The following is a 12,634-nucleotide window of genomic DNA, read 5'->3' as shown; positions in this document are numbered from 1 at the left end:
ATGTAATGTTGAATTTTTCCAAGCTGTAAACTGCATTACTATAACAATTTTAAAAATATACATAAGCATAATACAGAATTAAATTCACTAGCTATGTAACAGAATCTTCCCAACTGCCAAATAATGTCCAGCCCCATTTGCCTTGCCATTTTGAAATACTGCAGAAAATTTTTGTGTATTGTTGTGCAAATATGTATAATTCCACAAATTAATTGGAAGACAAAAGAATGGATGAATGAAATGGACTTTACAATTTCAACAGTTTACAATTTCGACAGTTTCTAGCAAGAATAAAGTTCATGACATATGCTACCCTGAACAATTCATGTGAATTGTCCCAGACGTGTCAGACAGAGAGCAAGTGACATCCCACTTTGCGGCCAGGGAGCTGAATGTCCTGGTGGATGGAGTGGCGTAGTGAAGAGCTGCTGTCTTGTCCCAGGACCAGAAAGACCACACTGTCAGATCCTGCCAGTCTGGTCTGCAACTGCCGCCTGGCTCTGCTGTTTCTGTGGTCTCGAGGAATGCCAGGTAACCTAGATGAAGGTCAATGACTTTTACCCGCATGGAGTCGAAGTGTCACTATCTTTTCTCAACTACCTCTGTCTCTTCTGCACACATGTGCCGCCAAGTCTCGTGGTCTATTGCTGTCACTATTGCATTCAACATCATTGGTCATGCACTCTCACCCATCCAGTCCCCCCACTTATTAACTCTGCTTTACCTGTATGCTGCCTACTCACTCACCCACTTTCCCCAGCCTGCATCAGTGCTAACAGCTGTGCCACCCATTTCCATTTCCATTGCTATTTGGATCATGATGGAAGAAAACAGCAGTTGGGCTTCACAGAATGAGTCACATAGATGGCTTCTCAGTCTAGCGAATCCCCAAATTCTGATATCCCCCTTCTGACTGCCATCTTCATCAACGCATTACGTTTGATCATCGCCATATTCCCACCAAACTGTTTATTTAGCTGTTCATCTCTACACCTTACCTGTTGAGCCCCAGGCATAACATGTCATCATAGTAATGCACTACAACATGGTGCAGGTTTCAGATTGACACAGTACCACACAGCACGCTGTCCACCTCAGTACAACTAGTACAAGCCTCCTGGCTTTGTGTCTGTGTGGAAAGGCAAGTCAAAAAGAAATTGCTTTTAAGCTGTGACAGAGGGGCACAACGCAAAAAGACAAGTGAGGCAAAGATGCTGTTAGTATCCAGCAAATGCGGAGTGAATGAGTGCTAAGAGAGCAAGCAAGGAGCTATAAGGTGCAGCCTGGTCCAATCCTCACGCTGGATGCCTGTCTCTGCATGCAAAGAGTCCTGGCAGCAGCATTGCAATGAAAGGTGCTGGTGTGCTCTGAAGTGCAGCATGAAGTCCAGAGCCATGTAATAAGTGTATTGAAGATGTGCCATGAGCTTGTGGTGTGGCTGCTCCATGTCCAGTGCTGACATTCATGGACTGGGTAGGGGAGTGAGTGCACTCACTGCCCATGAAGTGTGCCCTGAAACTGTTGTCCAAGATACAAGGCCAGAGGAGCAAATGGAGTTGCCAGTTAATCACTGTGACTTACATGTCAGGAATTTTTGCTGTTCAGATTCAATCCAGCAGATGGAATAATGGCGTGGGTGATCCATGATAGGAGGGATGGGAATGCACTGGGGAGGCGAGCAGAAGCAAATTTCAAGTGGTTCCAGGAATACTGAACTTCAGCTATGAGGATAGATTAAAGAAATTGGGACTGTTCTGTTTGGAGAAAGAAGGCTAAGAGGAGATCTTAGAGATTTTCAAAATCATGAGCAGGCTGGACAGGGTAGATAGGAAGAAACCTCTCCCATTCATAAAATGAACAAGAATGAGATGGCATAGATGTTAACTTATTTTCAAAAGCAGCACTCAGTGAGCAGTTATGAAGTGGAATGCAGTGCTTTGAATATTGTTGGAGGCAGGTTCAAATCAGGCATTTGAGAATGCATTGGATGCTGATTTGGCTAGAAATAACAATAGAGAGAAAACAGGATGATCATGCTCATTTGAAGAGCCAGTGTGATGAGCAAATGGCCTTCTTCTGTGCCACAAACTTGTGTGATTCTGTAAACTCTGACAGTATCAGAACAAACATGGGCAGGGAAACTGCTTGTTGATTACCTTTACTGATGCCCACTCCCCCCAGTTGAAGACACACTCCATTGTGCTGTGTGGCATTACCATTAAATGGAAATGATTTGAACAGATCTAGCAAGTCATAACTGGATATCCATGAAGTGATGTGTGCCATCAACAGCAGCAGAATTATATTCAACTGTGGTTTGTAATCTCACAGCTTGGCGCATCCCTCACTCTACCACTACCGTCAATCTGAGGGACCAATACTGGTTTATTGAATGGTATAGCAAAACGTACCACAAGCAGCAGCGAACATATGTAAAAATGAGGAGACCACTTGTCAAGCTACAAACCAGGATTATTTGCATGGCAAACAGTGTAAGCATCAGTTAGTAAGCAAGTACTGAACAGTGCTAGGCATTTCCATCACAAATGGATCAAATATACGTTCTGCAATCCTGCCACATCTAGGCATGAATGGTGTTGGAAAATTCAACACCATTAATTGAAGCATCTTACCAATTCTTCAACACTATTAATTGAAGGAAGAGGCTCCAAAAATATCCCCATTGTGGGTGAATGATCCATCTTGACCTCCACTTGTCATCCCCACAATCATAGATACCAGTCTTCAGCCAATTCTATTCACTTCACATAAAATAGCTGAAGACACAAAATTTTGCAGTTATGTTAGAAATCAGTAAATCAACGTTTATGGAGTTTTTTTTCGGTTGCCTAGACTGGCAGAGTTCCTCTTCATTGGAACTCACATGCAGGTGGAGACAGCTGAAGGTACAGTAACATGTTTCTTGTCAAGTGGGAGTTTGTTCACTTCTCTGGCAAAGTATAGGTTTCTGCAAATCAGATTGCATGAGAGGTTGAGAACAGAAGCAGCCTGTAGCTAAGCCTGGAGCTCCTTTGCTGTTTTCTGTCCTTATGAGGAAAACAGACCAAGGCATGACATCAAACTGTACAATTTAAGCTGTTCAAAATGATAAGCTTCAGTCACATGACTAGGCTTCCAAGTGATTCTGTTTTCTTTTTAAACAAGATAGTTTTGGTGCATCTGGCCAAAATCCATCATGTGTTTAAAAGGTAAACTGTGAGGTCACCCACACCATCTCAGGAATAATAGGTTTTGATGGTTTCTTTCAAACCAGACCTGTCTGTGATGATGCATTCTGTGTGTATTTCACTAGAATGTCTACGCAATGGATATCTCAGGAAGATGACAATTCCATGGGAGGTTTCTAGACGACATTCTATATTTACTAGCCACCATCTTAAGACAAGAAACTATCTGTTTTTGTAAGCATTTAAACTAGAGAATATAGTTTATAAAAACAAGATATCTTTTCATACCTTCTGGATGAAGCTTTTTCTTGGCTTTCCACACAAGCCGAATTGTCAGCCAATGTGTTTTACTACAGAAAGTCTTCCTCTGCTATGTGATCATACGTTTGCTGTGTACATTACTGATCCTTTTAATTTTAATTTTAGAAGTAAAGTCAGGAACCAACAACAAACATGAGCACTGGTGAAGTACCCACTTTCTGTTTTGCTGTTGGGGACAGCAACCTGTTTTAAAATCCACCCTCCACATGAGTTCAGCGTAACAGTGTTTGCGAAACAAATTCTAAGGATGCTTCTCTCGTGCACTGTATAGTTTTCACAAACTCCTGTTACCTCCTTTGTGGACTTGGAACGGTATAGAACAACAAATCATATTTTAACAGTTCAGCGTGGTGACAGCATCTTACCAATTCTTCAGTTCCGTTTAGCTGATTGCGATAAAGTCAGGTACCATGTTGGTAAACAAAATAAATATACATGTAGCATACTGGATGCTGGCCAAGAGAGTCGTAAGAGAGTCATAACAGAGTTAGTGAAGTGTTGATGCTTTTTCTTTATAGCACACAAAATACAAGTCAAATAAGTGCAGAGTACTGTGAATGCTGGAGATTGAAAGAAAACTATAAAGTGCTTGAGAACATATCTGGCATCATCTGTGGAGAGAGGAAGCCCCCTTAAATGCCAGCTGCGCGCTAATGATTAAAGAGAGTTCTTATCTGCACAGTAAATGTTTTGCTATTAACTTACATATGTTTAATTCATAAGATAAATCTTTTCCATGTATAACTGAGCAAAAATCCAGTCATTTTAGAATAAATTTGTTGCCCTCAGCTTGTCTTAAGTAACTTCAGGAACAACAACTACGCTAGAAAGCAAGGCCTACATTATTTTTAAGCCTTATTATGTTCACTTGATCTTTGCCTTTGGCTTATCTCCAAATGTACATATATTTGCCCTTCCAACAGAAACTATTATTCTCAGTTACCTTTTCCCATTAGCTCATGTGTTTGTACCTCTCAGTGCTGGCTTATGTATCAATGATAAGACGAGATGGATTGAGTGGGTTAACTCGCTTTTTTTAACATGAGTTCACTCTGTTGAGCATAAAAACTAAATGTCTCTGTCATAACCAAAAGACACGCAACAGAAAAAAAAGCTATACTTCTCAAGCTGTTAGTAGTAGATTGACAGTCTTGAGATGATCTTATGGAAAGCAAACATTCAAACATAACACACAATCTACAATTGGGAATGAAAATGCCACAGTGTTCCAAGTGTTGAAGAAATAAAGAGTTCTTACTCCATAACCCAGTTGTATTTAGTGGGAGAACTAGCCATTTGGATACAGAAATGGCTCGAAGGTAGAATACAGATGTGGTGGAGCATTGTTTTTCAGACTGGACGCCTGTGGCCAGTGGTGTGCCACAAGGATCAGTGCTGGGTCATCTGCTTTTGTCATTTATATGAATGATTTGGAATGAACATAGAAAGTATGGTTACAAATTTGCAGATGACACCAAAATTGGAAGTATAGCAGACAGCAGAAGGTTACCTTTGAGTACAGTAGGATCTTGATCAGATGGGCCGTTGGGCTGAGGACAGGCAGGTGGAGGTTAATTTAGATAAACGTGAGATGCTGCATTTTGGAAAGGCAAATCAGGGCAGGATATATGCTCTTAATTGTAAGATCCTTGGGAGTTTTGCTGAATAAAGAGACCTTGGAGTGTAGGTTCATAGTTCCTTGAAAGTGGAGTTGCAGGTAGACAGGATAGTGATGAAGGTGTTTGGTATGCTTCCCTTTGTCATTGGGGGAGGTGGAAGGTCATGTTGTGGCTGTCCAGGACATTGGTTAGGCCAATTTTGGAATACTGTGTGCAATTCTGGTCTCCCTGCTCTGGCAAGGATGTTATGAAAGTTGAAAAGGTTCAGAAAAGATTTATAAGGATGCTGACAGGGTTGGAAGGTTTAAGCTTTAGGGAGAAGCTGAATATAGGCTGAGGCTATTTTCTCTGGAGCATTGGAGGCTGAAGGATGACCTTTTAGAAGTTTATATCATCGTGAGGGGCAAGTACAGGGTGAATAGACAAGGTCTTTTTCCTGGGGTGGGGAAGTCCAAAACTAGAGGGCATATGTTTAAGGTGAGAGGGGAAAGATTTAAAAGGAACTTGGGAGACAGCTTTTTCACATGGAGGCTGGTGCATACATCGAATGACCTGCCAGAGGAAGTGATGGAGTTGGGTACAATCACAATATATGAAAGGCACCTGGATGAGTATACAAACAGGAAGGGCTTAGAGGTATATGGGCCAAATGCTGGCAAATGATACTAGATTAATTCAAGTTATGTGGTTGGCATGGATGAGTTAGACCAAAGAATCTGCTTCCATGCTCCATATCTTTTTGACCCAAGAAACCAAGATTTTGACAGTAAGCAGCTGGAAAATGTATCACAAATGTTAACTATTTTAGATGCTGGAAATATGAAGCACATGGGTGTTGGATTATTATTTGAAGAGAATTTTGAGCTACAGGAAGAAGAGAAATGAATGGAGCTAGGACTAGCTGGGTTGCTCTTGCAGAGAACAGGCCAAGGCATGGTGGACCAAGCGGTTTCTCTTTGTGCTGTCTGTTTTGTTCTATGCAATAAAAGCTGAAAATTCTGGAAATATTTATAGATGATTCAGTAGCAGTGGATAGAGAAACAAAATGAGATTTTGTGTTAGATTACTTTAATTAGAACCAAACTTGGCCCATTATCACTCTCTCTTATTGTGCACTGTCAAAGCTTTTGTTAATTAGTCACTACTGCTTTTCATCCTATTTCTAGACCTTTACCTTTGTTCCTTCCTCTTCTTCATCCACCCTCCAATCTGGATAATGATTATTTAACAGCAATTCATCTTGACTATTTTTCCAGTTTTGATGAGAAAAGGATCATGAACATTGGCTTTTGTTTCCCACTGATGCACTTGATTGATCAGTTACATATTTTCAATGTTTAGATTTTTTGTGCATAATGGTAATAAATTATTATTTTGATATGAACAGTGGAAGTGTATACTAACTATGTGTTCATTCATTTATGAAATAAATGCTCCTGTAAATGATCAAAGAAGGAAAAGAAAGTGGAAACAGGAGACTAGGATGAACGTTGTGACAGGTGAGTGAAACGGGTGTAGTTTAAACCGGTGTTATAAATTTACCTTCATGATTGACCTATTAGGAGTAGCACTCACTCCTCTGAGTCAGAAGGTTCAGGTTCAAGTCCTACTCCAAGAATAAAGTCTGACACTCCAGTGCGAAACCTAGTGTTGCACTTTTGGGGGCGCAACTTTTTAAATAAGAAACATTAAACCAACCTCAACTGCCCATTGGATTTAAAAGATTCCATGACACTTCTTTGAAAAGAAGAGCGACGGTATCACCAATGTGCTTCAATCCGTGTCACTCAGAAAACACAAGATCATTTGTTCATTGGTGATAATGGGAACTGCAGATGCTGGAGAATCCAAGATAATAAAATGTGAGGCTGGATGAACACAGCAAGCCCAGCAGCATCTCGGGAGCACAAAACTCTGATGAAGGGTCTAGGCCCGAAACGTCAGCTTTTGTGCTCCTGAGATGCTGCTGGGCCTGCTGTGTTCATCCAGCCTCACATTTTGTCATTTGTTCATTGTTGCTTTGTCATTTGTGCAGCCAAACTTGCTTGTAGCCAAATTGGACATGAGGTTGCAAAAGGCGCTATGTAAGTGCAAGTTGATTTTTAATGTAATAGGTCTGCTCAATGTGATGACATAAAATGGTTAAATTCATCACAAACTGGTTGGTTTCATTAACACATCGTCATTGACGTAAGTCCATTAAAAGCATCTAGAAGCCTGGTCATTTGGGTCACTCAATGTAACGTTTGTTGCCCTATACTTCAGTTGTGATCCTTCGCCACACATTTTCACTTGTAAACATCCGGTTGTGTACCATGTGTGTCATACACGACCAGTAATGATAAACATGCAAAGACAAGGCGCAGATTTCAGTTCTGTACCAAGGATAAACTGCCTATGTTCACATCAGTTTTAGGCAGGACAAGCGACAAGTTTATGTTACAGTAAATTCCATGACCAACAATGTGGGAGTCGATCAGAAGCTCCTACATCTCACATAAGTCCGAGGAGCTATTTTAGCCATGCTGACCGATCCTGGCGGCTGTGCCCATGAAGGGTTTGTGACCGGAGGATTAACGCGCTAAACGGAATGTGACATTCAGTCTGAGTTTGTCTCTAGAAGCCCCTGAATTATTTGACTTCACCGTGTTCATTGTAAACTTCGATCTGGGAGCAGACGGGGGAAGGGTCAAATTTCATGCGGTAGACCTTAGCTTGTATAAACAGGCGGCAAAGTCTCTTTGCAAGTCACATGTTCTGAACTGAGCTGCTTTGGGCTGGTGGAGAAAGTGAACAATGTTTCTGACGCCTCTTTGCCTTTTTCAGAAGGGGTCGTACAGAGGTTGCGGAAAGCCGCGCCAACTCTCTGCATCCAGCGTCCCGCTCACTTCTAGACCAGCTTTTTCAGCCTGTTCAGAAAGGGGCAAGGCTGGGGCGAACTGCAAGGAGGAAACCAGGTGAGAAAGAACACGACACACTTCTGTTTATTTTTGATAGCGGTGCTTGCTGGCAGATGCACTGTTAGCGTGTAAACTAGACCGGGTCAATGATAAAATTCATTTAATTTTATGAGCTGATGCACTGAAAATTGCATTTATTCGGTGAATTCCTGTTGTCCAGTTAAAGCAGTTATTATGTTCCAGGGCGTCTACCGATTGCCGATTATGTCCAGAATATAGCCAGCTGTTCTGTTGTCTTCGGGAGGAACGGCCCGTCAACCTGGCACTTGGTGGCGTTTTGTTTTCTCCATCCAACAACCGACCGTTAGGTTCAAAGCACTAGAAGTTTTGAAAGTGTGTGGACCAGCTGGAGAGAGAACAGCTCGCTCCTTTCTCCAAGGTGCGAGAGGAGCCTCCTCGCATCCCTAACTGTATTCAGGAACCTGGATGTTGGGCGCTTTGGGCAGTGGGTGTAGAGGGTTGCATTTGTGTGGCGCCTTTAAAGATAATTTTCTTGGGGTGCTAGATAGCAAAGGGGGTGGGGGTGACCGTGAAACAAAACCAGACACGAACAAATGTAGGGATCTGCGGTGTTAGATGTGTTATGCCTGACGACCTCGCGAGCGGGCGCCGTGTGTAACCGATGCTGCTGACCCATATTAGCAGCTCCCTGGAGCCAGGGTGGGTTTTAGATGGAGCGGCTGTCCACTCCTTATCTAGCTGAAGGGCGCGGGGTAGAAGAAGGAGGGGGGCGGGTGTTGGGTTGGAGAGAGAAAAGCATCTTCACTGCTGGCGAGAATGCCGGCGAAGTGGGATGCGGTCGGACGCCTTGCAGAGTTCTCCGGTGGAGGCTGTGCGAGCGAAGTTTCGAGCTGGAGCAGTGCAGGGAGTCGCGCGAGAAAGGCCAGAGGCAGCGAGAGGAGCCACGTTCCGCTCCGAAACATGTCAACTTCAGGCGGCTCTGAGGAGCCGGGACAGCGGGGAGCTGTGCCACTGATCGACTGCGAAACGCGCCCTGATAGATACGAACTCCAGTATCAGCTTTTCCGACTGCGGAAGAAATTCGAGGAAGCGAAGAGTCGCAATAGACAAGAGAAAGAAGTCTGGTTGAAAGAAAAGGAAATGTTATTGAGGGAACTCGCCGAGATCCAAGTAAATACGGTGCACTAGGGTACACTCATTGGACAGTGTCTCTGCGAGGCCAAGGGAGGGATAAAGTTATTTGGGGAACATTTCATTCGCTTCTTTATCAGGGTGGCCCTCCATTAACGTCATTCACAAGTCAGATCGTATAAAAATAAAAGTCCCGGGTTGAAGAAGCAGCTTACAGCTTGTTCACGCTGAGTTCTAAATTTACCGTGAAATAAGTTAACAGTTTGCGGTTATTAGAAAAGATACTACTTCATGAAGAGTCACATTGGACGGGACAGGTTAACTGTTTCTCGCTCCATAGATGCTGCCAGACCTGCTGAGTTTCTCCAGCACTTTCTGTTTCTATTTTAGTACTTTCTGTGAAGTTTATCAACGTAAAATCTGGAGCTTAAAATTTAGATACTCAAATGGTTCTCTCGTTTAGAGATGCATAACAACTCCAGCACGTTAACTCTTCGTGCTTCCTTTGGTTCATTAAATACCCTCGCACCCAAAAAGTCAAAAAGTTTAAGATTGCTGTATTGTGAACATTGACAGTGACACTGACTTTTAAAATAATACTTAATTAAATAATCTGTTTTAAATACTGACTGGTTATTTACCACTATTCTGCGGGTGTTTTTGAGTAGTTACATAAGTTATTTAGTGAACTGCAAATAATATTTTGCATGCTCTATTTGCTGAGTGGCAACAGTAATTATATTTCCATGCTAGTTGAAAGAACTGTGAATGAGTATGGAAATTGCGTTCAGGACCTTCCACAACTTCTATCAGTCAAGGGTTCACTTTTGAAGTGTAACTGCTGTTGTAATATGAGAAAACACGGCAGCCAGTTTGTGTAGAGCAGTGTTGCATAAGCAGAAATTAAATAAGTGACTGGATAATCTCTTTGCAGCCTCTCTGTATCCTCCCAGTTTGTGTTTTCACCCAGCTTTGTAATGTCAGTAAACGTCAATAATTACTTTGTGTCTGTCAAAGTCACTAACATAGATTTTAAATAATTGAAGCCCAGCACAGATCCTTTCAATACTGTACTCGGGACTGTCTGCAGATTTGAAAATAACTCATTTATGCTTACGCTTTGCTTATTGCCCATAAACCAAACTTAAATCCATGCTATTATTGTTATCTCCAACTCAAAGAGCCCTTATCTTGCCTATTAATCCTAGTGTGGCACCTTTATGAATGCCTTTTGGAAATCCAAGTATACTACATTTACCAGTTTTTTACCAAACTAGTTACATGCTCAAAATAGTCTCTAATAAATTTGTTAGACATGATTTCCTGTTCAAAAACCTTATTAGCTTTGATCATACTAATGGTTTCTAAGTGCATTGTTAAGAATACCTTCATAAAAGATCTATAGTAAGTCAACAAGGTTCCTTCAACGCACGTTCCAAATTCATGACATGTACCAAATTCCCCTATTCAAGTTGTACATCATCTTGACTTGGGACTATAACACCATTCATTCACTGTTGTTGGTTCAAAATCATGAATTTGCTGCTTAACACCATTGAGGGTACCCCTATATCCCAAGGACTTCAGTGGTTCAAGAAGGCAGCTCACCATTATGTTCTCCAGTGCAACTAAAGATGGTAGTAAATGCTGGCTTAGCCAGTAATGGCCACATCCCATAATTAATTAATTAATTAATAAAAAATCTGGAATGAATTCTGTCATAATTTGGCTGTGTAATTTTCTTTGAGTTTCATGGAGGGTTTCAATCTCTGAAACCTGTCGAAATGTTTTGCCATATTGTCCCAAACCTGCCTCCTGTGCCTCTCAAATGACATTCAATTGTTTCTGTGAGCTTGATTCTCCCCAAGCCATAACCAGAAGAACCTGCCACTGTTCAGATAGCCTGGAATAGACAGTTATCCTTGTGCTGGCACCATCTCTAAAAGTTCATTATGCACATGGACAAACATGTCCAGATACAGAGTTGCCCCTAACAGTGGCTGCCATTTGTCCTGAACACAGCAGAGAAGAGGAAACTGTTGCCTCACTTTGTGGACACGGATCTAGAGCTTCTGATAGATGAGGTAATGTCACCACATTGTGCTGTTCCTTTCCCAGATGACCAGCAGTGGAGGCCAGGATAGCAGACTCTGCCTGACATTGGCATCCATGCCACTGTGGTCTCAGCTGTCTGCTGGACTATCCAGCTGCGCAGGCACAAGGTCAATAACCTTCTTTACTCCGCTAGGGTAACAGCTATTATCTCTGGTACTGAGTGCACTTTCCATGAAGGCTCATGTCCTACCATCCTCACTATTGCCTGTGACATCTTACTTACTCTCACCCACCAACATATGACACCACTAATCATTCATGCCCTCTGAACTCTCTACTCATGCGCTTGGGACAATTCATCACTATTATCAGACCTGCACCAACATTAACAACTGTGTCACCCATTTTCATCTCATTCAACGCATTCCTTTCTCTCAATCCAGGAGCAGATGCCTGCATTAAGGCAGTAAGAATCAAGTCAGGTGGTGGGCAGCCGGAAATCTGGGTCATTACCCTCTATTAACACAAGATGCTGAGTGGCTGGCCTGACTATGCCCAAGCTTGTGGTCTGGTGTCAGAGACTACCTTTGACTTACATACTGAAGGCCCACTGTCAGAAGTTCTGTCACCGTTCAGTTGACAGAGGACTGGTGATAACCATGACCTTCCTGGATTTGTCTGCACTAAGTGGCAAGACACGGCAAGACAGAAGTAATGTGAGTTTGGTAACTCTGTTAGGAGGGGTTCGGGGGATGCAATTGGAGACAATATATACAAAGACCATGCAGAGGTGCTGCAAGCTCAAGGTGAGTGAGCACAAAGACAACAAGCAAGCAGTCCTCCTGAGATGCAGTCTAGTCCAATCTATGAGCTGGCTGCCTGACCTCACACACAAAGTGTCTTGCAGCAGCTTTTCAATACTAGTTTCTGGTGCGCCCCGAAGTTCAGCTTTAAAGTTTAGAAGTGCCCTGCAAGTGAATTGACACTGACTGAGTGAACAACATATGCAAGCAGCCATGGATGGGTTGAGGGGAATATGGGAAACAGAGTGGTTAAGTGTGGCAGGTACCCTGGAGAGTACCCTTACATTTTGTTACCGAGTGTCCAGGATGGTGGTCTGAAGGAACAATCAGCAAGCTGCAGTTGCCAAGTACCTCCTCTGATTTTCATGATGAGAAGTATTGCTGTCTAGTTTCCTCACAATAGATGGTATGATAGGAACCATCTATATAGAGGTAGTTAATGAAGCCAGTAACAAGCAATGATCCCTACTGATCGGTTATGCTGTGTCCAGTGAGAATTATGCCTTGAGGTCCTGGATCTCTGTTTGAAAATGCACCAAATTATTCTTGGCATTAAGAAAGACCTGTCTTCATTTTCACCTGATTATTCCAGATTT

At 42.4% G+C, this 12,634-nt stretch overlaps 1 protein-coding gene across 8 annotated transcripts in view; it reads left to right on the top strand.

The window, feature by feature from the left end:
- Positions 1-12,634, top strand: part of LOC125452497 (protein SOGA3-like) — a 115,296-nt gene that overhangs the window by 73,536 nt on the left and 29,126 nt on the right. For 4 of the 8 annotated variants that reach the window (XM_059645394.1, XM_059645395.1, XM_059645392.1 and 1 more), the window contains exons 9-10: positions 6,581-6,627; positions 7,955-8,085. Coding sequence is in view for 2 of the 8 variants with exons in the window: in XM_048531008.1 (XP_048386965.1) it covers positions 8,866-9,219 (354 nt within the window). In the remaining 6 variants the exon portion in view is untranslated. Of the gene's footprint in view, positions 1-6,580; positions 6,628-7,954; positions 8,086-8,271; positions 8,468-8,835; positions 9,220-12,634 lie in introns of those variants that run through there. The other 4 variants (XM_048531008.1, XM_048531009.2, XM_059645396.1 and 1 more) reach the window with 3 other exon arrangements.

Source organism: Stegostoma tigrinum, chromosome 4, assembly GCF_030684315.1.
Source record: "Stegostoma tigrinum isolate sSteTig4 chromosome 4, sSteTig4.hap1, whole genome shotgun sequence".
NCBI lineage: Eukaryota > Metazoa > Chordata > Chondrichthyes > Orectolobiformes > Stegostomatidae > Stegostoma > Stegostoma tigrinum.
Note: the sequence above shows the minus strand (reverse complement) of the source record. Positions and strands in the feature narration are given on the sequence as shown.